Source organism: Hypanus sabinus, chromosome 29 (genome assembly GCF_030144855.1).
Source record: "Hypanus sabinus isolate sHypSab1 chromosome 29, sHypSab1.hap1, whole genome shotgun sequence".
Taxonomy (NCBI): Eukaryota; Metazoa; Chordata; class Chondrichthyes; order Myliobatiformes; family Dasyatidae; genus Hypanus; species Hypanus sabinus.
Window position 1 is genome coordinate 8,024,631 of NC_082734.1, and position 26,022 is coordinate 8,050,652.

Below are 26,022 nucleotides of genomic sequence, written 5' to 3' on the forward strand. Positions count from 1 at the left end.
CGTGTGGAAGGTGACTGTCAGCTCTCCTGGACTAGTCTCTGGGAACCAGAGATGGATTTGTCGGACACCACTGATCACAGGCTGGGCCAAAGCTGTGTGTGCTTTCTCATTTCATTAGAATACTTTTCGTATGTTGTCCCTGGAGTCCAAGAGAAGGACAAACAGTCAGGATTAATACAATTGGGAACAACAACTCCTTTTCCATTGGTTGCAGAAGGCAGTCCAGCCAGAGAATCGGCCAATGGCTATGAGAGTGGGTGGGGCAATTGGATGGGCACATTTTACAACCCTCCCAGAAAAATATCCCTCTGCCATTGGCAACTGACAGGGTTAATGACAGCTACCCCAGTTCAATCTGACCTCCACTGTGGATTTTTGCATGTTCTCCTTGCAGCACACTCAAAATGTTGGAGGAAATCAGCAGGCCAGGTATGTTTTGGGTCGAGACCCTTCATCAGGACAGCAGGTCTTGGCCCCACACATCAACTGTTTATTCCTCCCCATAGATGCTGCCTGACCTGCTGAGTTTGTCCAGTATTATGTATGTGTGTTGCTCAAGATATCGCCAATTTCTGTAGTCATAGAGTCATGCAGAACAGAAATGGGTTGTCAAACTAACTTGCCCATATCAATCAAGATTTCCATCCTGATTAGGGATTAGAAGGCAGTTAATAACCACAGCTAAGTTATAAAAGTGGAGAAGGACTGTGATGTGAGACCTAAGGTGAATGTATCGTATAACTCTTGGAGATACCTTTCTGCAGAATCTCGTCTCTTGCCACAGTTGTCACTGGCTTCATTAAAACCTGTGTGGATGAGTGTGTGCCTACGAGAATGAACTGTACATACCCAAATCAAAAGCTGTGGATGAACCAGGAGGTTTGTAATGTGCTAGGGGCTAGACATGTGCTGTGCAAGTCTGGTAACTCAGCACTATTCATGAAAACCAGGCATGGAGGGGTGTTTCAAGAGCAAAGGAGCAATTCTGAATGGGGTTAGAGTAGGAATCGGATCTCCCTTAGCTCTGGCAGAGTTGATGGCCATTACTTCCTATAAGGTGAAACCCAACATCATGAATGACAGCGATAAGTTACTCCCAGATGAGCTCAATGTCTTTTACACTCATTTTGAAATGGAGAATAAAACTACAGCTGGGAGGAGCCCTGCAGCACCCAGTGACCCCATGATCTCTCGTCTCGGAGGCCAAGTCAGACTGCCTTTCGACAGAGTGAACCCTCGCAAGGTTCAGGCCCCAGTGGAGTAGCTGGTAGCACTCTGAAAACCTGTGCCAACTGACTGGGAGGTGAGCTCAAAGACATTTTCAATCTCTTCTTGCTACATTGGAAGTTCCCACCTGCTTCAAAAGGGTGACCATTATACCAGTGCTCAAGAGCAGGGTGAGCTGCCTTAATTACTATCATCCAGTAGCACTCACATCTATGGTGATGAAGTGCTTTGAGAGGATGGTTATGGCTAGAGTTACCTCCTATCTCTGTAAGGAGCTGGACCCACTGCAATTTGCCTATTACCACAAGAGGTATAGACACAGCGAAAGGAGTGGAGGCTACCTCAGTAAATATATTTAAGAAAAGTTCAAAGGCAGGTAGTTAGAGATGAGTCCATGGATAGATCAGCCATGATCTTATTGAATAGCGGAGTAGGCTCAACGGACCAGAAGGCCGACTCCTGCTCCTATTTCTTATGTTCTTATCTCACTGGCTCTTTACTTGACCTTGGATCAGCTGGATGATATTCATGTCAGGATTCTGCTTATTGACTGCAGCTCAGCATTTAACACAATAATTCCTACTGTTCTGATTGTGATGCCCTGTGACAAAACTGTTAAGACTGGTGCTCTCTGGAGTTTAGAGGAAGAACTGGTGACATCTTTGAAACTTGAAAGTTTGAGGGTGGGATGATAGGATCAATGTCAATGTTCCCTCATGATGGAGAATGGAGCACAAGGGGCATCAGGGGTCGTCTCTTGGGCAAGAAATTCGGCAACCCTTTGGAATTCTGAAATTCATTGGAAGCCCAGGGAACACCAGGTCCCTTGACCTGTGCTGTTGTTCCTGAAAGTGCCTAAAATGGACAATGGAAGGATACAGGGCACTGGGAAAGTTGGAGAATGTGAGTTGAACAATGGGAGACAATCCAGGGGTTTAATGAGTCCCATTTTTATGTTCAATGGAGGGTTTCATCCAGAGCTTGTCACACTGTTCGTCTGCAACTAAAGTCTGTTCTGTTCTTAATTGCTTGATGATGGAATGCCGCAGATTGTATGGAGCTTACTGGGAATAAACTCAGATGCCTCACTTTACACAAGAATAAGCTCTGCGACTGGGATTGATTCGTGATGGATGCTCAGCAAAATGAGAAAACACTGGAACATACTAAATAATTGTCTCACCCCTCAAAGCTCTCCCTAAACTGCTCAAAGGCTGGGGTTTTCCCCCCATACACCCTGGATAGGTCACTAACTAGACAAAATATTACAGCTGTTTCCTCCCACATTCCAAAGATGTACGGGTCATAGGTTAATTGGTCACATGGGTGCAATTAGGGGGCACGGGCTCATTGGGCCAGTTACCTATTTATTTAGCAATACCATAAGGAGTAGGCCCTTCCGGCCCTCCGAGTCACATCGCCCCAGCAACCCCATCCTCAACAACACTGATTGACCCTAACCTAATCGCAGGATGATTTACAATTAACCTAACCAATATGTCACTGGACTGTGGGGGGAAACCAGAGCACCCAGGGTAAACCACAGGAAGGACGTACAGAGACTCCTTACAAAGGATGCCGGGATTGAACTTTGATCTCTGACGCCCCAGGCCAGAATAGCATCACGTTAATTGCTACGCTTCCGTAGTCGCCGTGCGGTATGTCTAAGTGTAAGTAAATAAACTCCATGTGTCAGAGCAGAGGAGGTCTTCCTGCCTGCGTGTCCCACCTCCATTGCTCACTGCGGACAGGTGGGAGCTGTGTGTATGCACAGGGGCTTCTACAGTAGTACGGTACAGGATGAGGCCTTTCAGCCTATCTTATCGGTGCCAGTCAAAAAAGAGATTCATCGCGCTGGGTGTGTTCCTGCAGCTCTGAGCCCACATCCAAGTTGTGCTTCAGTCTGTTGACCATGTCTGCCTTCACACCATGAACTGAATTGACTTTATTTCTTACATCCTTCATATCCATGAGGAGTAAAAATCTTCACGTTGCATCTCCGTCTAAATGTGCAATGTGCAATTTATAGTAATTTATAATGAATAGTATGAACAACAGAACAGTCAATATAACATAGAAATACAATTGTATCAGCCTGAATTAATCAGTCTGATGTCCTGGTGGAAGAAGCTGTCCTGGAACCTGTTGGTCCTGGCTTTTATGCTGCGGTACCATTTCCCGGATGGTAGCAGTTGGAACGGTTTGTGGTTGGGGTGACTCGGGTCCCCAGTGATCCTCTGGGTCCTTTTTACAAACCTGTATTTGTAAATGTCATAAATAGCGGAAAGTTTACACCTACAGATGCGCTGGGCTTTCTGCACCAGTCTCTGCAGAGTCTTGCAATTGAGGGAGGTACAGTTCCCATACCAGGCAATGATGCAGCCAGTCAGGATGCTCTCAATTGTGCCTTTGTAGAAAGTTCTTAGGATTTGGGGCCCCATTCCAAACTTCTTCAACTGTCTGAGGTATGTCACAGCTGGTATGTAAAGACCACTTGAGTCCTCAGTGATGTGGATGTCAAAGAACTTGAAGCTGTTCACCCTCTCAACTCCAGATCCATTGATGTCAATAGGGGGTTAGCCTGTCTCCATTCCTCCTGTAATCCACAACCAGCTCCTTTGTTGAATTCACCTTCTCTCAATTCCCCACTCTAAATCTATGCCTCCTGATTTTTAACCTCCATGCTAAGATGATAAAGTCCTTCTATCTCCATCATCTAGGTCTGGTATAGTTGTCCGTACCTCCCTTTAGACTCTTCTGTTACAAAGAAAATAACCTAAGCATATCCAATCTTTCCTCATTGCTGTAACCTTCATGGCATTATTACAGTGTGGGGTGTCAGAGTTCAGAGTTCAATTCCGACATTCTCTGTGAGGAATCTGTACGTCCTCCCCGTAGAATGCGTGGGTTTCCTTCAGGTGCTCTGGTTTCCTCCCACAGTCAAAAGAAGCACTGTTTATTGGGTTAATTGGTCATTGTAAATTGTCCTGTGATTATGCTAGGATTAAATCACAGGTTGCTAGGTGGCACGGCTTGAAGGACTGGAAGGTCAATTCCACAGTCTCTCTCAATAAATAAATAAATAAATTCTAGTATCATCCTCATTAATCCCCTCTGCACCCTGCCTGGGTCGATGATACCTTTCTTGTAAATGCAACAGCCAAAAATTGGTTCAAGTCTCACAACTGAAACCATTAACAAACAAAATTTCACCCTGAACCATTGCAGAGGTAGTTCACATGGATGACCAAACCCCTTGGTGAGACAGACGGTTCTGAAGAGAAGGAGAGCGCAGCAGAGAGAGCTCAGCATCTTGGCAGATCGGGGCATGGCTGCCAATGATAGAGCATTCGGTGATGTCTGAGAGGCCAGCACTGGAAGAACACAGAGATATCACAGGGTACAGGGCTGGAACATGTTCACGGGGATATGGAGTGGTGTGGACAATACAACATAGAGATGATGATAATAGGAATTTTATGTTGTAAAGGGATGCACGATAGTGGAAAGAATTACCAAAGGGAGTCACCAAGCTGTTGAAAGTTTAAAGTTCAAAGTAAATGCTATTATGATATATGTCACCACAAACAACCCTGAGATTCATTTTCCTGTGGGCATACTCAGCAAATCTATAGAATAGTAACTGTAACAGGATCAATGAAAGATTAACCAGAGTGCAGAAGACAACAAACTGTGCAACTACAAATATAAATAAATAGCAATAAATAATGAGAACATGAGGTAAAGAGTCCTCAAAGTGAGATCATCGGTTGTGGGAACATCTCAATGATGGGGCAAGTGAGTGTAGTTATTCACTTTTGTTCAAGAGCCTGATGGTTGAGGGCTCACTTGTTCAATGTTTCAATTGAGGAGACACTGCTTAGGCAGGATATGTCTTCCTTGAGCAAATAAAATTGGGAAATTGGTTTATTATTATTTATCATTGTGCTATGGTAGGCTAGTGGCTTGCACAACTCTATTACAGTTTGCGGCTTTGAGTTCGGAATTCACTCTTGGCATCCTCTGTACGTCTTTCCCGTGGAATGCTTGGGTTTTCTCCAGGTGCTCCAGTTCCCTCCCACACTCCAAAGACAAACCAATCAGTAGCTTAATTAAACAATTAGCTATACAATGTGGAGTAGGCCCTTCCAGACCTTCAAGTCATGGTGCCCTAGCAATCCCTGACAACCATGATTAACCCTAACCTAATCATGGGACAATTTTCAATGATCAATGAACCTAGCTGGTATGCCGTTAGACTGCAGGAGGAAACTGGAGTGCCCGGGGAAAACCCGCGCTTTTCGCAGAGAGGACGTACAGAGACTCCTTACAGGATGGCACTGGAAATAAACCCTGAACCCTAGAACCGAACTTCGAGCTGTAACCACTACGTGACCATGGCACCCACTGGCAAATGGTCACTGTAAAATGTCTTGTGGTTAGGTTAGGGTTAGTTTGGGGTCATTGGGGGTTGCTGGGCAACACCGCTCAAAAGGGCTGGAAATTTGTATTCCAAGCTGTATCTCTGGATAAAAAAATAAAAGTATTGAGGTACAGTGGAGAACATTGTTTAGCATGCACAGAGATCATCTAATCTCGTCAGTGCATTGAAATAATACAAGGGAAAAACACTAATAGAAGGTAGAATAAAGTGTTGCAGTTACCGAGAAGCAAAGGTTCGAGGATGACCTGGTAAAGGTTTAGCGGAATCATGAGAGACAGACTGTCTGTGAACAGCAGGAAACTTCCACAATAACCATGGAGTCAGAGTGTAAAGGTTTAAGTTGAGGAGCAAAAGATTTAGAGGGGACCCAAGGAAGAATCTTTTCCCCCCACAGGGGCAAACACACTGCCTGAGGTGGTGGTGACAGTGGAGGCTGGTCTTCTCACATCATCTGAATTGCTGAGGCAGGGCAGGCTATGGATGAAGTACTGATAACTGGGATTAATGTCGATAGGTAATGGTTAGTATTGTCACAATAGGCCGAAGGGCCTGTTTCTCTGCTATAGATCAAAATGGATCAGCCATGATGAAATGGCAGAGCAAACTCACTGGGCCAAATGGTCTAATTCTGCTTCTATATCTTATGGTTTTCTGGACTATCTAGTTGCACAGGGTGTTGAGAAGATCATGCAGCAGAGGATGAAAAGCTTGTTAAGATAAATCAAGAGAACGCTGACAGTCATAAAGATTTTGACAAGGAATATCTCATCAAGGGTCTGGCAAACTTTGCTTCCTGGAGCCTCAGAGTCCAGTCTGTGCACTCTGCCTGACTAGGCACCAGTTCTCCATCCACCTTGTATGTATGCACTGCAGTTTTATTTTTAAGTTGCTGCCAATTTAAGTTGGAGGGCTTTGTGTCTCGGGTTGGAAGTGTGTAACCACAAAGTTACAAGAGGTCCAGGTACAATCTCCGAAAACTCATCTCATGGGTGAAACAATGAACCTGTGGCAGGGCTTGAATGCTATCACCTCTTTCAAAGTGAAATCATGCAACAAAGCTGACAACAGGGCTTCGCTTCCAGTTGAGCTCAATGCCTTCTACGCTCGTTTTGACTGTCAAACCACAGAGGAACCATCACAAACTCCCCCAGTCAGTTCGGATTGGCAACAGCACCTCTTCCACGATCTCCATCAGCATAGCAGCACCACAAGGCTGTGTGCTTGGCCTCCTGCTCTGCTCGCTTTACACTTATGACTGTGTGGCTAAGCACAGCTCCAATGCCATATTCAAGTTTGCTGATGACACCACTGTTGCTGGCCAGATCAATTGTGGCAATGAATCAGCATATAGGAGGGAGATAGAAAATCTGGCTGAGTGGTGCCACAACAACAACCTTTTACTCAGCGCCAGCAAGACCAAGGACCTGATTATTGACTTACGAAGAAAGCATGGCAGAGCCTTTACTTTCATAGGAGTTTGAGAAGATTCGGCATGACATCTAAAACTTTGACAAACATGTACATATGTGTGGTGGAGAGTTTATTGACTGGCTGTATCACAGCCTGGTATGCAAACACCATACCCTTCCATGGAAAATGCTCAAAAGTAATGGATACAGTCAAGTCCATCACGGGTAAGGCACTCCCCACCATTGTGCACATCTACATGCAGTGCTGTTGCAAGAAAGCTGCATCCCTCATTAGGGACCCAAGTCATGCTGTCTTCTTGCTGTTGGCATTGGGAAGAAGGTAAAGGAGCCTCAAGACTCACACCATCAGGTTGAGGAACAGTTATTACTTTTCAAACATCAGGCTCTTGAACCAGAGGGGATAACTTCACTCAACTTCACTTTCCCCATCACTGAACTGTTCCCAAAATGTATGGACTCACTTTCAGTGACTCTTCATCTCATATTCTTGATATTTATTGCTTGCTTGCTTGTTTATCTATCTATTTATTCATTCATTCATTCATCCATCCATCCATTAATTAATTAATTATTATAATAATAACTCAATTTCCTTTTTTTCTTTTTGTATTTACACAGTTAATTGTCTTTTGCACACTGGTTGTCCACCCTGTTGGTGTGATCTTTCATTGCCTATTGGATTTATTGAGTATGCCTGCAAGAAAATGAATCTAGGGTTTGTATATGGTGACACATATGTACTGCGATAATAATTTAACTTTGAACTTTCAGCTAATCACAACCAATTTTTTAATTAAGACCATCAGACATAGGAGCAGAATTAGGCCATTAGTTCCATCAAGTTTCTTAGCCATCCGATCATGGCCAATTTATTATACAGTAACCTAGCAGTTAGCGTGACATTATTAAAGTTCAGGTTTTTCTGGATTTCGGAGTTCAACTGTTGAACTGCTGAAGGAGTCCCGGCACATCCTCTCCATGGAGTGGGTGGGTTTTCTCCCACAGTCCAAAGACGTACCGGGTAGGTTAATTGGTCACTGTAAATTGTCCCGTGATTAGGTTAGGGTTAATCATTGTTGTGGGGTTTCAGGGCCAATCCACTCTGTACTGCAGAATTACATTAAATTATCCCTCTTAACCTCATTCTCCTGCCTTATCCCAGAATCTTTGACGTCTTTACTAATCAAAAACAACAACCTCTATTTTAAATATATCCAATGCCTTTGCCTCCAAATCCATCAGCGGCAATGGATTCCAAAGATTCATCACCGTCTGGCTAAAGCAATTCCTCCTCCTATTCTGAGTCTGTGCCCTCTGGTCCCAGAGCCATTCACTATTCCTCTCCTTTCAATATCCAATAGGTTTCAATGAGATTCTCCCCCCACCCTCTTCATTCTTCTAAAATCCAGTGAGTACAAGCCCAGAGCCCTCAAATATTTCTCATATGTTAATCCTTCTCAGTATCATACTCGTGAATCCCCTCTGGACCCTCTCCAATGCCACCACATCCTTTCTTAGATAAGGGGCTCAAAATTGCTCACAAGACTCTAAGTGCGGTCTGACCAACGCCTTATAAAATTGATTCTCCAAGCCGAAGTTTTCTCCCCTCCTCCCCCGTCTTAAAGTTCACATTGAACAAAATAACCAGTAATCACAAACTCTTGGATCAAACCAATCGGATCACACTCCGCCTGCAGCTAACTCCAGGGTTAGACTGACTCACTTAGTGAGCAGGGTGGAGTCCTTTCCGACGAGCGATTGGGTGCAGACTGGGCATGTTGTCTCTGGCAGAGGCTGCCTCTCGGGCTGGCTCTGATGTTTCATGTTCCTTTCAGGGCAATAATGTTCAACTAAAAGTCTGTAAAAACACCCCCGTGAGCACAGTTCATGAAAGAGTCTCCTCGAACGGAGGCAGGGAGTAGTTAGCACTCATACAAGATGGAACACCACTGCACTGTACAGGTTCTGCGGAGTACAATGTTGTGCCAACTTACTCTAAGATAAATCTAACCCTTTCCCCCAACATATCCCACCATTTTCCCTTCTTCCATGTGCCTCTAAGCCTCCAAGAGGACCGCAACCTTGTGGTAGGGTTTGGAGCCTTGTGTGCCTCGATGACTTAGAGAGCTATGTTGGCTGGAGTCAGAGCTTTATGCTTTGGCTCTTGGTAGGGTCACCCATGCCAAACAGGTCAAGGGGTAGAGGTTAGACTAAGAGCGGCCCAGGTTTGGGGGTTCAGCTCAATGTTAACAACCCTGACTGGTCAAACAAAACTGTTGCAGGAAACAGCAATGAAGAATGCTATTACATCTGAGAAGCCGAGGACAGACAGAGATGGAGGACCTTTATTGCTGCCCTAAATGCCAGCGATGTAATCAGCAATAAGTAAATTTATGCCTAACTGTCTCTTAAATGTCACTTAATGCATTTGCCTTTACCGCCAACCCTGGCAGCACATTCCATGCACCCACCACTCTCTGTGTAAAGAAAACCTCTGACATTAGTCCCCTATACTTTCCTCCAGTCACCTTAAAAGTATCCTCTCTTGTATATGTCCAAGGAGAAAGGTGTTGGCTGTCCACTTTATCTATGCTTTTACACCTATACACCTCTATCAAGTCACCTCTTATCCTCTTTTGCTCCAAAGAGAAGAACCCTAGGTCAGCCTATCCTCATAATGATCTCTAATCCAAGCAATATCCTGGTAAATCTCCTTTGCACCCTCTCTAAAGCTTCCACATAACTTCCTATAATGAGGCCACCAGAACTAAACACAATACTGTACTCCAAGTGTGGTCAAACCAGGTTTTATAGAGCTGCAACGTTACCTCGCACCCTTGGACTCAATCAACTGACAAATTAACATACCATATGCCTTCTTAACCACTCCATCCACTTGTGCAGCAACTATGGGGGATCCATGGACTTGGACCCCAACATTACTCTGCTCCTCCACACTACTAACATGGAGCAGAGAGCGAGTTTGTAAATCTGATAGGAGCAAAGGATGTTGGGAATGGTGATGGAGGGGTGTGGGACGGGTGGCAGAGAAGGACTGCCAGGGGTACAGGTGAGTGAGTGCAGACTGCAGACACTGCCAGCCCTGAGACGCCAGGCAAGATCATTTAACTCCAAACAATTGGTTTATTGATCTTAAGAGAATGCCTCTCTGGTCCTTCCCACTCTCTCCCTTCTCCTTTTCCCAACCATGACTCCCCCTTGCCCTGCCCCCTTCCCAATCTCAGTCCACAATAGAGACCCATAACAGAATCAGGTTTATCATCACTCATATATATCATGAAATTTGTTTTTTTTTGGATAGCAGTACAGAGTAATACATAAAATTACTACTGTGCAAAAGGCACCCTAGCTGTGTGTGTGTGTATATATATATATATATATATATATATATATATATACCCAAGACTTTGCACAGTATGGTATCTTTCATCTTGCAGGATAGAGGTGGTTTTTCCCAGGGCAGAAACAGCTAATACAAGAGGGAATAATTTCAAAGTTATTGGAGGATAGTGTAGGGGAGATGTCAGAGGTAGCTTTTTGTTACAGAGAGTGATAAGTAGGTGGAATGCACTGCCAGGGTGGCGGTAGAGACAGATACATTAGCAACATTTTAGAGACTCTTAGATAGCAGATGGATGATAGAAAAGTGAAGACTACATGGGAGGTGTCGGCCAATTAGCTGGCAAAGTGACTACAGTACGTTTTGTGGATGGTACACACTGATTATGCCTCTCAAAATTCAACTCTGTATCCCCGAAGTGAAAGGTGGAAACGGGTAAGGCCAGGCAACAGGGCTCTGGTGAAGCTGCACAGTCCAATTCCCTGTACTGAGGTCACAACGGATTACAGAAACATTGATGAACTCCAGCCATACCATTGACGTTGGACGATGGAGATGGGATGGGTAGTGGAGAGTCTGAATGTTTAAGGTGGTAGTCAAAGAGCCAATAGATTGGGAGATTTTTGCTGTGAAGTCTTTCAGCACCAACAAAGGGCTGGTTGGATTTAGTAATTAGGCAAATTTAGTTAGCAGCTCACCTGCACACAAATCCTTTTCTGGTGCCAACTACAGAACAAATTTATCAAATTTAGAGAGGCACAGGTGGCATAAGATGGTGCCAGAAAGTGGCAATAGTTTGCATGTAACTCCAGAGGGAATCCTCAAATATTCCTGGTTAGGACTACCACAGTTGAAATCCACATTCACACAGCCATTCTGTACTTCAGTAAGCAACATATTTTGTTATTTGATGCACCATCAATAACTCACACTGAGACGTAAGGCGAGATATCGGCTTTTATTGACTGGAAGAAGGAACCAGGAGTGAGTGTCCATCATACTATGTCCTGGAGACTGAGGCCGAGCGTCAGGCCTCAGATCGCCTTTATACAGGGGCCTGTGGGAGGAGCCACAGGAGCAGTCAGAAGGGGGTGTGTCCAGACAGGCACATAGTTCACCACATTATTAAATCTGATTGAGGTAAAGTTGACAATCAGAATCTTTTTCCCAAGGTGGAAGTGCCAAATACTAGGCTGATGGTTTAAAAAAAAATTGCTCCACACATAAAAACAAGAAAGTCTGCAGATACTGGAGATCCAAAGCAACACACACAAAATGCTGGACGAACTCAGCAGGTCAGGTAGCACCTATGGAAATGAATAGACAGTTGATGTTTCGGCCTGAGACCCTTCTTCAGGACTGAGAGGGAAGGAGGAAGATGCCAGAATAAAAAGGTGGGGGGGGGGGAGGGGAAGGAGCCTAGCTGGAAGGTGATGGGTGAATCTTGGTGTCTGGGAAAGGTTAAAAGAGGCTGTTAGGTGGACATATGAACACACAAGGAATAGAGAGATTCGGACCACAGGTAGACAGAAGAGATTCAGTTTAATTCAGCATCACGTTCAGCCCAAAACTCATGGGCCGAAGGGCCTGTTCCTGTATTGTTCCCCACATTCGAAATATTTTTTTTCCAGGAGCACTGCTGACAGAGTCCTGATCAATTTTGGTATGGGAAATGTAAGACAACTGACTGCGAGATAGCACGGTAGCGTAGTGGTTAGCCTAATGCTTTAAAGTACCAGAGATCTGGGTCCTGGCTCTTATCTTATGTATTGCTTTCATAATTTTATACGCTTCTATAAGATCTCCTCTCATCCTTCTGAATTCCAGTGAGTACAGTCCCAGGCGACTCAATCTCTCCTCAGAGTCTAACCCCCTCATCTTTGGAATCAACCTGGTGAACCCTCTCTGCACCTCCTCCAAAGCCAAGTATATCCTTCCTCAAATAAGGAGGAAGTCCAAACACGAATTCATTTCCACTTGGTATTAAGAGAGTTAAAGACTGGCTTGTCCAGGGCTACAACACCACTGATTATGCCACAACTTACAAAGCCCTTTTAAACTCTCCTGGTGCATTGTGATCAGTTCTGGACATCACACATTTGGGAAGATAAACTGGTCATGGGGAGGGGGGAGGGAATGTGGGGGGGCAGGGTGGGGAGCACAGTCCAGGCTTACCAGAATGCCACCTGGACTTGACTATTTGAACTGAGGTTGTTCCCAACCTGTTAGAAAATTTGGGGATCATTTAATCTTAAGAAGATTTGTATCAAGGGAAATCAATCAAGATATGCTTGAATGGAAACTGAAAGGTGTATGGTTCCGGGAACATGAGTTGTGGTTGGTGAATTGCCTTGATTTAAGAGAGTTCCCAAATTTTCCACATGGCTCTTTGTTCATGGTTTTTGGTTAATTTTGAGGAAGGAAGTGTTTCCTGTGGCTGAGAGTAGGATCAGGGAATGTGGCCTAATAATCGGAACCTAGCCATTCAGCAACTCAGTAGTTGGAATACTCTACCATGAAATGTTGAACATTAAATGGTGCCCAAGTCTTCTAACAAGTTGGGAACAACCACAGTGCAAATAATTGAATACTCTTCCCTTGAAGCTGGGTTATGAGTCACCCTTAAGTCTGAAATTGAGAGATTTTTGTTAACTAAACTCTGTAGGCCATTCGGCTCCTTATGCCCACTTTATCGTTGCATACTACTGTGGCTGACAAAAACATTTCCCTCCTGTGCTCATGTCACTTGTTGTTATTTCGAGATACAGTGTGGGACAGTCCCTTCCGGCCCAACCAGCCACACCACCCAGAAACCCAGCTTCTTAACCCGAGCTTAATCACGGGACAATTACAATGACCAACTAATCGACCAACCGGTACATCCTTGGACTGTGTGAAGAAACCGGAGCACTCGAAGGAAATCCAGGCAGTCATGGGGAGAATGTACAAACTCCTTATAGAGCTCCTTAAATGAGCTCCATTCTAGTACCCAGAAATCAATAATTGAACTTACGGATGTGGGTGAGATCTGGGTTTACAAATTGTGGTCACAAATCAGCCAAGATCTAACTGAGAGGTTGTCCAGACGGAGCACCAAAGTTCATGAGAGAAATTTCATTTTATTTAGCAACACAGCACGATAACAGGCCCTTCCGGCCCTATGAGCCCGCGCTAGCTGTGTGACCAATTAACCTGCTAACCTGCATGTATCTGGATTGTGGGAGGAAACCCGAGAGAACGTTCAACTCCTCACACTCAGTGGCAAGGAATTGAACCGGGGTTGCTGGCGCTGTAAAGCATGACATTAACCGTGATGCCCTACGGTTGTGGATTCCTTCCCACGGGTCTCCACCCCCATCTCTTTCCTCATCTCAGGTCTGGATCAAGATGAGGTTATTGACGGAGCTTGATGACAACAGAAGTATTAGGAGTTGCAGGCCATTTGGCCGCACTTTCCTGCTTTGCTGTTCCACGATCATAAGGACATAAGAAATAGGAGCAGAAGTTGCCCATCTGGCCCATCGAGGCTGCTCTGCCGTTCAAGATCTTGGCTGATCTGGCCCTGGACTCATCTCCACCTACCTGCCTTTTCCCCATAACTCTTCGTTCCGCTACTATGCAAAAATCTATCTAACCTTGTTTTAAATATATGTACTGAGGTAGCCTCCACTGCTTCATTGGGCAGAGAATTCCATAGATCCACCACTCTGTGGGAAAAGCAGTCCCTCCTCACCTCATCTCCATGCTAAATCTACTCCCCCGAATCTTGAGGCTATGTCCCCTAGTTCTAGTAGTTTATGACATGCCAGGAACATTTCCCTCCCCTCCCCAGCTCACCTTCAATGCCCATCAATCAGTTCATCTCTATTTAGGATTCTTCATGGTGAAAAGGAAAGCTCCAATGGATTATCCAAACATGACTTCCCCCAATCACTTTCACCAATCCCACCTGGATAAACAGGGAAGTGGTGACTTTAGAACAAACTTCTAACAATGCTTCCCTGGATTATTTAAAATGTTTTTATTAGGATACTGCATGAAATAGGCCCTCCTGACCTTTTGATCCATGCTGCTCAGCAATCCCTTGATTTAACCCTAGCCTAATCACACAATTTACAATGACCAATTAACCTACCAACCAGTACATCTTTGGAACTTGGGAGGAAACTGGAGCATCCGGAGGAAATCCATGTGATCACAGGAAGGATATACAAACTCCTTGCAGGCAGCAGTGGGAATTGAACCCGGTCGTTGGTACTGTAAAGCGCTGTGCAGACCTTTAGGCTGTCGTGCCGAGTCTAATGTTAAATCTTCAGATGAAGCTAGACTTGTTTACAGTTATCATCTTTTCTGTGCAATAGCAGATGCAGCAACATTCTTTGCCAGGACTTGAGGGCCTGTTTTGCATGGAAATGCTTGGACAGGTTGGGACTAAGTTCCTTGGAATATTGGAGACTGAGGGGTGATCTTACAAAGATATATATAATCTCGAAGGGTGTAGGTAGGTCAGATGCACACAGCCTCTTTCCCAGGAAAAGGAAACTGAGGCAAAGGCTTAAGGTCCGGATGAAGGGTCTAGGCCCTAAAAGTCAATGGTTTATTTCCATCCACACATGTTGCCTGAGCTGCTGAGCTCCTCCAGCACGTTGTGTCTATTGCTGTAGATTTCCAGCACCTGCATCACCTCTTGTGTCTAAGGTTTAAGGTGAGAAGTGAAAGATTTCAAAGAGACCAGAGGGCAATGTGCACATGGAATGAGGAAGTGTTTCAGGCAAATAATGTAACTAAATTTAAAAGACTTGTATTTAAAACTTGGATAGGTGTAAGGATAGGGGCAATTAAGAGGAATATGGAGCAAATGTGTACAATTGGGACTAGCGTTGTGGGCACCATGGTTGGCGTGAATGAGATGGGCTGAAAGGCCTGTATTCACCCCTATATTAGTCGATAACATTTCCAGACATCCTCAAATAGATTCTTTACTCACAGTTGAGGGAAAGACAGCAAGTCCCCGGTGGGCAAAGGAAATGCTTCAAAGATATCTGTAGGTGCAAACGGACTTGAGAGTTCTTGTGCAGGATTCCCTAAAGGTTAATTTGTAGGTTGAGTTGGTGGTGAGGAAGGCAAATGCAATGTAAGCATTCAGTTCAAAAGGACTAGAATATAAAAGCAAGGATGTAATGTTGAAGCTTTATAAGGCACTGGAGAGGCCTCACTTGGAGCATTGTGAACAGCTTTGGGGCCCCTTAACTAAGAAAGAATGTGCTGACGTTGGAGAGGTTTCAAAGGAGGTTCACAAAAACAATTCTGGGATTGAAAGATTGGTCATATGAGAAGTGTTTGGTGGTTTTGGGCGTCTATTCAGTGGAATTCAGAAGAATGAGGGGTGACCTCATTGAACCTTATTGGATGTAAAAAGGCCTCAATAGAGAGGATGTGGGGGAGTCTAAGACCAGAGGACACAGCCTCGGAATACAGAGGCATCCTTTTAGAATGAAAAAAGATTTCTTTAGTCAGAGTGGTGAATCTGTGGAATTTGTTGCCACAGGTGGCTGTGGAGACCAAGTCATTGGGTATACTTAAGGCAGAGGCTGATAGATTCTTGATCGGTCAGGGCATGAAGGGATAAGGCAGGAGATTGGGGCTGAGAGGAAAAATTTGATGAAATGGCGGAGCAGACTCAATGGGCCAAATGGTCTAATTCTGCTCCTATGTATACCTTATGGCCTTCTAACATCAGAATCAGCCTGAAGAAATTTAGCATGACATCTAAAAACTGGGAGGACATTTCACTCGATAGATACACCTGGAGGAAATCTGTTCAAGAGGGTTCAAGAGGGTGACGCACTACAAGAGAATGACCTCTGCTGGGCCGCAGAGAACAAGTGGCAGCTGTGAAAGGAGAGACTGAACAAGCAAAAGACCCAACCACCACTTACCCTTGCCCACACTGCACCAGACTACATGGATGACCAGCCACCTGAGAGGGCACAAATAGACTACCCCTTAGGACAGGGGTATTCAACCTTTGGGTCCACGGACACCTTGGTTAATGGTAGGGGTCCATGGCTTAAAAAAAGGTTGAGAACTCCTGCTTTAGGAGAACACCATACTCAACAGGAGTGATGGTACTACTGGTACAGAGCGTCTAGAGCAGGGGTCGGCAACGTTTACCACTAAAAGAGCCAATATGGACCCATTTCCCACAGAAAAGAAAACACTGGGAGCCACAAAATGAAATAACACTGCATACAACGGGTTTTTTTTGCCTTTATGCTATGTATAAACAAACTATAATGTGTTGCATTTTTGAAATTGATGAACTCCTGCAGAGAAAACGAAATTACATTTCTGCATGCAACAAAAACATTTTGAACTCCGAAAAAAAGACGTTGGGTTGAAGGTTACTACATAGGTAGCCTACCTTGGATCGAAGAATTAAAAGAAAGCGCGCACTGGCGGGTGTCAGGCATTGGCAGTGGTAATGTATATTAATAGCGATAAAAAACACGTTGTAGCGGTGTAGCGCTACACGCAGCGCTAAAATAAAGACTGCAGTCAACTTTATTCGAACTAAACAGCCTTGCTTTTAAGCCTCCCTCAACCCATCCCCGTGGGTGCGGATGCTGCAAAAGACGCGTACTCACAAACCCCCGTAGGCTATCTCCCTTAGCCGGAATGCTGGCTAATTGTGAGGAAATGTGTCGCCACACTTAGATTGTACAAGATCACCATAATCTTCAAATTTAGAATTACATTTCAAAAGCTAACAAACTAACATAAAATACATTTTAATTAAATACTGACCAATTATTTCCCAAAGCCACAGGGAGCCGCAGCACAGAGGTGAAAGAGCCACAAATGGCTCGGGAGCCGCAGGTTGCCGACCCCCGGTCTAGAGCATACAACACAAAACTAGCCCAGATATTCCAGTGTGGCTTTGCGCATGTTTACAGTTTAACTACAGTACTCTCAACTTATATATAACTTATATATGTAGGTGGGTGGAGAGAGGGAAATGTAATTAAATTGCAGGGAAACTGACTGGCAGGGGAGAATCACTATATTAATACTATGCTGGAGGAATTAATCGGCTGCTTAATATGCATTTCACTCTCCCCCCCCCCCCCCCCCGTGGGGTTGTGTCTCGTTTGCAGCCTCTAACTTTGTTTTTTAGTGGACCTGGAGGGCTGATGCAAATGAGTACAATCAGCACAAGTTCTTCATGAGTATTTCAGTAGGAATGCTGCTTCAAAACTATTAGGAACCAGGGCAGGAGAATCCAAAGGCATTGGTTTAAGGCCAAGAGATGAAAGATTTGCGGGGTTCTTAGCGGAAACATCTTTTCCTCATGGGGGGTGGTTTGGAGATTCATTTTGAGAAGATTGGAATATAAATCATGGATGTAAATCTGAGGCTTTACAAGGCACTGCTTAGACCACATTTGGAGTTTTGCAAGCGGTTTTGGGCCCCTTTCTAAGAAAGAAATCATTGGCTATGTAGGGTTAAGCTGCTGTTGGTAAAGATGGATGTAACCATCTTGAAAAGACTTTTGAACAGCCATTAGCATTGGAGAGGAGTCAGAGGAGGTCTATGAGAATGATCCCAGGAGGGGACCCTGTATTCACTCTGGAGTTCAGAAACCAATTGAATATTGTATTGTCTAGATAGAATGGGTGTGGAAAGAATACTTTCCAATAGCGGGCGAGTCTAGGACCAGAAAACACAGCCTCAGAAAGCAAGGGGGTCCATTTGAAACCTGGGTTTCAGCACCTAAGTTACAGAGAAAGGTTGATCAAGTCAGGTCTTTATTCTTTGGAGTGTATAAGGTTGAGGGGGGACTTGATAGAGGTATTTAAAATTATGAGGGGGATAGATAGAGTTGACGTGGATAGGCTTTTTCCATTGAGAGTAGGGGAGATTCAAACAAGAGGACATGAGTTGAGAGTTAGGGGTAACATGAGGGGGAATTTCTTTACTCAGAGAGTGGTAGCTGTGTGGAATGAGCTTCCAGTAGAAGTGGTAGAGGCAGGTTCGGTATTGTCATTTAAAGTAAAATTGGATAGGCATATAGACAGGAAAGGAATGGAGGGTTATGGGCTGAGTGCAGGTCAGTGGGACTAGGTGAGAGTAAGCGTTCGGCATGGACTAGAAGGGCCAAGATGGCCTGTTTCCATGCTGTAATTGTTATATGGTTATAATAGAGATGAGGGAGAATTACTTCAGCTGGAGGTGAGGAATCTGTGGAATCCCTTGCCACAGACCACAGTGGAGGTCAAGTCATTGGGTGTATTTAAAGCAGAGGTTCTCAATTAGTAAGGCTAACAAAGATGATGGGGAGAAGGCAGGAGAATGGGGTTGAGAGGGAAAACAAATCAGACATGGAATGGTAGAGCAGACTCGATGGGCTGAATGGCCCAATTCTGCTCCTATATTGTATGGGCAGAGGTGGATGAAGCCATGTTGGAAAGACATTTTGACAGGTACATGGATGGGAAAGGTTTGTAAGAAAATGAGCCAAGTGCAGGGAAATGGGACTAGCTTGAACGGGTATCTTGATCAGCATGGATGAGATGGACTGAAAGGCCTGTTATCGTGCTACTCATCTACTGAACTTCTGCTTCCTGAATCCTATTCCAAGATCCATCCACTCCCTCCTTGTCTTAACTCCTTCTAACTTCTAAATGACAATCCCCAGTGTCTCTGCTCTCTACATCCCCACACCCTACGCACCCCAGGAATGAGAGATTCTGCAGATGCTGGAAACCCAAAGCAACACACACAAAATGCTGGAGGAACTCAGCAGGACAGGCAACCTTTAAGGAAAAGAATAAAGAGTCGATGTTTCATGCTGAGACAGAGAAGGAAGGGGGAAGATGTCAGAATAAAAAGGGGGGGAGGGGAAGGAGGCTTACTAGAATGTGATAGGTGAAGCCAGGTGGGTGGGAAAGGGCAAGGGCTGAATAAGGAGGAATCTGATAGGAGAGGAGAGTGGACTATAGGAGAAAGGGAAGGAGCAGGGGACAACCCCAGGGTAAGAAATAGGCAGGTGAGAGGAAATAAAAGGAGGTGGGTGGTGGGAGGGGGATTCGTTAACTGGCAGGAGAAATCGATATTCATACCATCAGGTTGGAGGGTACCCAGATGGAATACATGGTGTCGCTCCTCCACTGGGGGGTGGCTTCACCTTGACAAAAGAGGAGGCCATGGTCTGACAATTCGGAACGGGAATAGGAATCGTAATTAAGATATTTGGCTAATGGGAATTGTCGGAGATTGGCACAACGGGTAGAGCTGCTGCCTCACGATTCCAGAGTCCCAGGTTCAATCCTGACCTCAGGCATTGTCTGAGTGGAGTATGCATGTTCTCCTTGAGACCATGTGAAATTTCTCCCACATTCCAAAGATGGTGGGGAGGTAGTTAGTCAGTTAATTGACTGTTGTAAATTGCCTTTGGTGTGTTGGGTGAACAATAGAACTGGGGGTTGGGGGGGTGGGTGGGAGAGTTGATTGTGACGTGAAGACAATAGACTCAGTGGGCATTTTATAAAGTATCTCCTGTACCTAATAAAGTGGCCACTGATGATGTGTTCATGGTCTTCTGTTGACGTAGCCCATCCACTTCAAGGTTCAACATGTTGTGGGTTTAAAGATGCTCTTCTGCACGCCACTGGCCACTGAGTTATTTGAGTTCTTGTCAGGTTGAACAGGTCTGGCCATTCTCCTCTGACCTCTCTCATTAACCAGGCATTTTCACCCATGGAACTGCCACTCGCTTGGTGAGTTTTGTGTTTTGCTACATTCTCTGTAAATTCTAGAGATTGTTTTGTGTGAAAATCCCAGGAGATCAGCAGTTTCTGAGATACTCAGACCACCTCACCTGGCACCAACAATCAATCCACGGTCAAAGTCACTTAGATCACATTTCTTCCCCATTCTGATGTTTGGTCCAAACAACAACTGAACTTCTTGACCACGTCTGCATGCTTTTATGCATTGAGTTGCTGCCACATGATTGGCTGATTAGATATTTGCATTAATGAGCAGGTGTACAGGTGTACCTAAAAAAGTTACTGAGCTTAAAATAGAATTAGTGTACCTCGGTGTCTGTTGGTTGGTGGGTGGAAGGGCTCATATCTGTGCTGTAGGTCTTTGGAACTTACCTTTCCCTCTTCGTGGTAAACAAAAATATTCCGCGTGCTATTATCCTTCAGGTAGGTGAGCTGAAGGCCGTTAGGATTTCCAATTTTGATCGGTTGGAATGTAGCGTTGATTTTGTCCACTCTAATCACAGCCTTGGGCTCTTTAGCCTGTTGGAGAAGGCAGTGCATGAGAATTTCAGCTTGATTCGCAATGTTAACCAAAGACTCAAAGAGTATACCATCAGAATGAAGGGAGAACCACTCCATTAGTGTATGGAAACTGTTGCTAGTTTATTGGCTTCATTGCCTTTGTGATTCAAGTGCTCGTCTCGGTACTTCCCTTTACATGTTGTGAGAGTCTCTGCCTTACCGACTTCTCAGGCAGTGTCCCAACCAGATTGCAACTGTCCTCTGGGTGAAAATATTCTTCCTCATATCTTGTAGCCCCTCACTTTAAGCCCTCTGGTTTTGTCTCTGTTAATCCATCACTGCCCACCCTATTGGCAATGTCAGAAAATGGCCTGTGGTCACGGATGCTTTGAGGCTGGCTGTACAGTACAATCCAGTGCACGGTATTGGGAGTGGGCACTTGGGAGGCCACCGATGGCTACCCAGAGATGGGGAAGCTAGACTCAGGCAAGGAGAATATAGAGATTCTGTCTCAGAGCCCCCTGAGAGCCAGGTTCGGTATTGACCTCGGGTACTGACTGTGCGGAGTTTGCATGTTCTCCCTCTGACTGTTTAGGTTTCTTCCTGCCGTCTCCCTTTCCTCCCACATCTCAAAGACGAACAAGTTGCTGGATTAACTGGCTACTGTAGGGCATCACTGTCGTATAGATATGTGTGAGGGAGTTGTGTTACTTGATCCTGCAGCCATCAGACTCCTGAACCAGCATGGATAACTTCATTCTTCACGACCCTGAACTGATTCCACAACCTAAAGACTCACTTTTAAGAATCCTACAACTCCTGTTCTTAGTATTTTTTATTTTATATTTACACAATTTGTCTTTTTTTCTTTTACTCATTGGTTATTTGTCAATCTTTGTTTATGCATAGCTTTTCATAAATTCTGTTTTATATCCTGCACATTGGATAGCGTCACCTGGTCCCTCAATATCACCTCCCTGAAAAAAAAGGCACAGCAGTACCTCCACTTCCTGAGAAGATTGAGGCACCATCTTAACTGCATTTTATAGGAACACTATTGAAAACGTCCTGATAAGTTGCAGCTCCATCTGGTATGGGAGCAATCAAGCATCAGACCAGAAGTCACTACAAAGGACTGTGAGAATGTTTGAGAGGACCATAGGAGTCTCCCTACCATTATTCAGGGATACTTATCAGGAGTGCTGCATACATAGGGTCCTTAGTATTATCAAGGACCCAACCCATTCATCCAGCATCTTCTTTGACTTTCTACCATCAGGCAGGAGACTCCAGATGGTCAGGATAGGAAAACAGTTTCTTCTCTCAAGCTATTATACTTCTGAACTGCTGAGCTGGTTAATCTGTTCTGTACCCTACAATATTAAATTTATGCATCTTACTTTGTTTATCTATGCGTAATTCATTTTATCCTTTACTTTGATAAGTTATTTTGTGTTATATGTGTGTTATGTGTACTACTGTGCTTTACACCCTGGTTTGGAGAAACACTGTCTCGTTTGATGGTACACATGTATGTAGTTAAATGACAATAAACTTGGCTTGACCTCTCAGAGTGTCCGGTCTGAATCCAAATGGCTTGAATTGCAACCTTGTGCCAGAGAGGTGAATGTGTACTCCATGCTGACATACACACCGTAGACATGGGGGAATGTTGCATAGTTAGAGGTGTAGTCCTTTAAAATGACCATTAACTCAAAGTCCTTTCTACAAACTCAAGGAGCGAGGATGCAGGTCACTGTTCCAACGAAGCGTTGGACAAGTCCTTTCCTTTAGGCTCTTGAACCAAAGGAGATAACTTTACTGAACTTTACTTGCCCCATTACAACCTATCGACTCACTTTCAAGGACTCTTCATCTTATGTTCTTGATATTTATTGCTTATTTATTATTATTATTAGTTCTTTCTCTTTGTATTTGCACAAGTTGCTGTCTTTTTCACACTGGTTGAATGCCCAAGTTGGTATGGTCTTTTATTGATCATTGGTCATTTTGGTTATTATACTATTATGAATTTATTGAGTATGCCTGCAAGAAAATGAATCTCAGTGTTGTACATGGTGATATATACAGTACTGTGCAAAAGTCTTAGGCATGTCTATGAAGCTAGGGTTCCTGAGACTTTTGCACAGTGCTGAAGTAATTTTATGTATTGCACTGTACTGCTGTCACAAAAAACTCACAGCTTTCTTGACGTATGTGAATGATGATAAACCTGATTCTGATATGGGTCTTTATTGTGGACTGAAAGTGGGGAGGGGGCAGGGAGAGGGGAATCATGGTTGGGAATAGGGGAAGGGAAAGGGAAGCATCAGAGAGATATTCTGTAAAGATCTATAAACCGATTGTTTGGAAACAAATGACCTTGCCTGGTGCCTCAGGGCTGGTTGTATCTGCACCCACGCCACACCCCCCCATCCCTGGCACTCTTCTCTGCCACCTGACCCACACCCCACCCTCACCATTCCCAACATCCTTTGCCCTCGCCAGATTTACAGACTTGCTCTCTGCTCCTTGTTGAGAAATACAGTACCGTGCAAAAATCTTAGGCAGTATGTGCCTATGACTTTTGCACAGCACTGTGTGAACTTTGATAATAGATTTACTTTGTACTTTCCCCTAACCACCACTGCAAACCGGTGTTCAGGAGTTCGTTATCTCTCCACCAGTGAGGCAAAACAGGTCAATGAGCCACTGGAAGGTCACAACACATAAGGTCATTCAACCCAGACAAAGTGGCCTAGTCCCGCCTTCCAGCACAGTCTCTAACCCCACAGATCATAGCTCTTCAAAAGCACCCTTGAGTGCTGTTTAATTGTGCTGAAGGGTTTGGGGATGTACTTTGTTAACAAACTAATATTGATTTTGAACTTGACTTTGATGGGAATGCAAGGGGAATAAAACTAGATTGGTGTACTAGCATAAAAATAAGAGGTTAATGGTTAGGTGAACTCAATAGGCCTATGGATCTGTTTTACTCTCCAAGACTCCATGACTCATTGAGAATAACGTGATAGGGACAGGGGTTGGGGAGAAGACAGAGAAAAGCCTGTAACTCGAACTGTGGGCCCACGACTTCCTGTATTCTGACCTCACTGGTTTGAGGAACAATGACTCATCCTTTTACCTTCCTAAAAGGGAAGTCAATTTGACAGAACCCTTGAAGTCATTCAGTACAGGAACGAGCCCATGATGCTAAGTCATAGCTGTTAGCCAAATGAATACTCCCTCAGCAACTCACACAGAAATTGGGTCTGAATAAAGAGCCAACATTTCAGGCCAAGACCCTTCATCAGGAGGCCTTGGCCTGAAGGGTCTACTGTTTACTCCTCTCCATAGCTGCTGCCTGACCTGATGAGTTTCTCCACATTTTGGGTGTGCTTCCCTAGATTTCCAGCATCTGCAGGACCTTGTGTTAATAAATACTTACAGATGTGTTCTTACTTCTGAAGCGTGGCATCTAATCTCCAGATTCCAGAGGAACATAATGGGTGGAGAGAGGAACTGGGTGATTTAGGATTGAATTCCTTTGAAAAGATGTTGCTGAAGGTGAATTAATTGTCATCTATAAAACTCTCTGCCTCACTGGTGTGAGAAAGCCTGTCTGAGATATTGACATGCTGGGCTATGGACTGTAGTTCAGAATCAGAACCAGGTTTATTATCATCAGCATGTGTTGTGAAATTTGTTAACTTAGAAGCAGCAGTACAATGCAATACATGATAATATAGAAAAAAAGAGAACATAAAAATAAGTAAACAAGTATATATATGTATTTTGAATTGATTAAAAAGTGTGTTTTGTATTGATCAGGTGGTCTAAGGTTGTGTGAAGAGCCATTGAGATTGTGTCTGCCATAGACCTATTGTGGTGATAGGAAAATTGCAGTGGGTCCAGAGGCAGGAGTTCATTCTAGCTATGATCAATCTGTCAAAGTATTTCATCACCGTAGATGTGAGTGCTACTGGCATTAAGGCAGCTCACACTACTCTTCTTGGGCACTGGTTATAATTATCGCCTTTTTGAAGCAGGTGGGAACTTTCGCCCGTAGCAGTGAGAGGTTGAAAATGTCCTTGAATACTCTGCTAATTAGTTGGCACAAGTTTTCAGAACCTTACCAGGTACTCTGTCAGGGCCTTCTGGCTTGTGAGGGTTCATCCTCCTGAAAGACAGCCTGATATCGGCCTCGAGACAGAGATCACAGGGCCACCCAATGCAGTAGGGATCTTCACATCTTCCTTTCAAAGCTGACATAGAAGGTTTGAGCTCATCTGGTAGTGAAACATTCCTGCCAGTCATGCTATTGGAGTTTGCTTTTTCGGAAGTAATGTCCTGCAAACCCTGCCAGAGTTGACATATATCTGATGTTGCCTCCAACTTCGCTCAGAATTCTCTCTTCACTCTTGGAATAGCTTCCGCAAGTCAAACCTGGCTTTCTTGTATGGACCTGGATCACCAGACTTAACTGCCACAGATCTAGCCCTCAGCAGATGATGTACCTCCTGGTTCATCCATGGCTTTTGGTTTGGGAATGCACAGCAAGTTCTCATTGGCACACACTCATCCACACATGTTTTAATGAAGTTGGTAATAACTGTGGCATACTCGTCCAGTCAACCAATTCAAATCAGTCCTGTGAGCGTTTGTGTGTTTTCCTTGTCCAAGGTTGGATAGATTTTTGCATAGTAGGGGAATTAAGGGTTATGGGGAAAAGGCAGGTGGAGATGAGTCCATGGCCAGATCAGCCATGGTCTTATTTAATGAATAGCAGAGTAGATGCGATGGGCTGAATGGCCTAATTTTGCTCCTATATCTTAGTGGCTATAGTAAATGATGGAATTTAAAGAGGAGATGGGGAATATTCTTCCCGCACCCTCCTCCCCCACCCAGACGATGTCAGGTCCAGAACACACTGCCTGAATGGATTCCTTCGTTATGTGCCATGTTGGGTGATGTAGGCAATCATATTCTTTGAACATGATTGTTCTTGGCAAATTTTTCTACAGAAGTGGTTTGCCTTTGCCTTCCTCTAGTCAGTGTCTTTCCAAGACTGGTGACCCCAGCCATTATCAATACTCTTCAGAGATTGTCTGCCTGGTGTCAGTGGTCACATAACCAGGGCCTGTGATCTGCACCAGCTGTTCATACGACCACCCGTCCCCTTGGCTTCACCTAACTTTCACGGGGGGGGGGGGGGTGGGGTAAGCAGGTGCTACACCTTGCCCAAGGGTGATGGCCTGCAGGCCAGCG

General features: G+C 44.5%; 1 protein-coding gene across 2 annotated transcripts in view; it reads right to left on the minus strand.

Annotated features, from left to right (window-relative positions):
• The window catches only part of zgc:92360 (uncharacterized protein LOC436988 homolog), a 91,905-nt gene that overhangs the window by 19,656 nt on the left and 46,227 nt on the right, over positions 1-26,022 (minus strand). For both annotated transcript variants that reach the window (XM_059953560.1, XM_059953561.1), the window contains one exon: positions 20,626-20,772. In XM_059953560.1, coding sequence (XP_059809543.1) covers positions 20,626-20,772 — 147 coding nt within the window. The remainder of the gene's footprint in view (positions 1-20,625; positions 20,773-26,022) is intronic.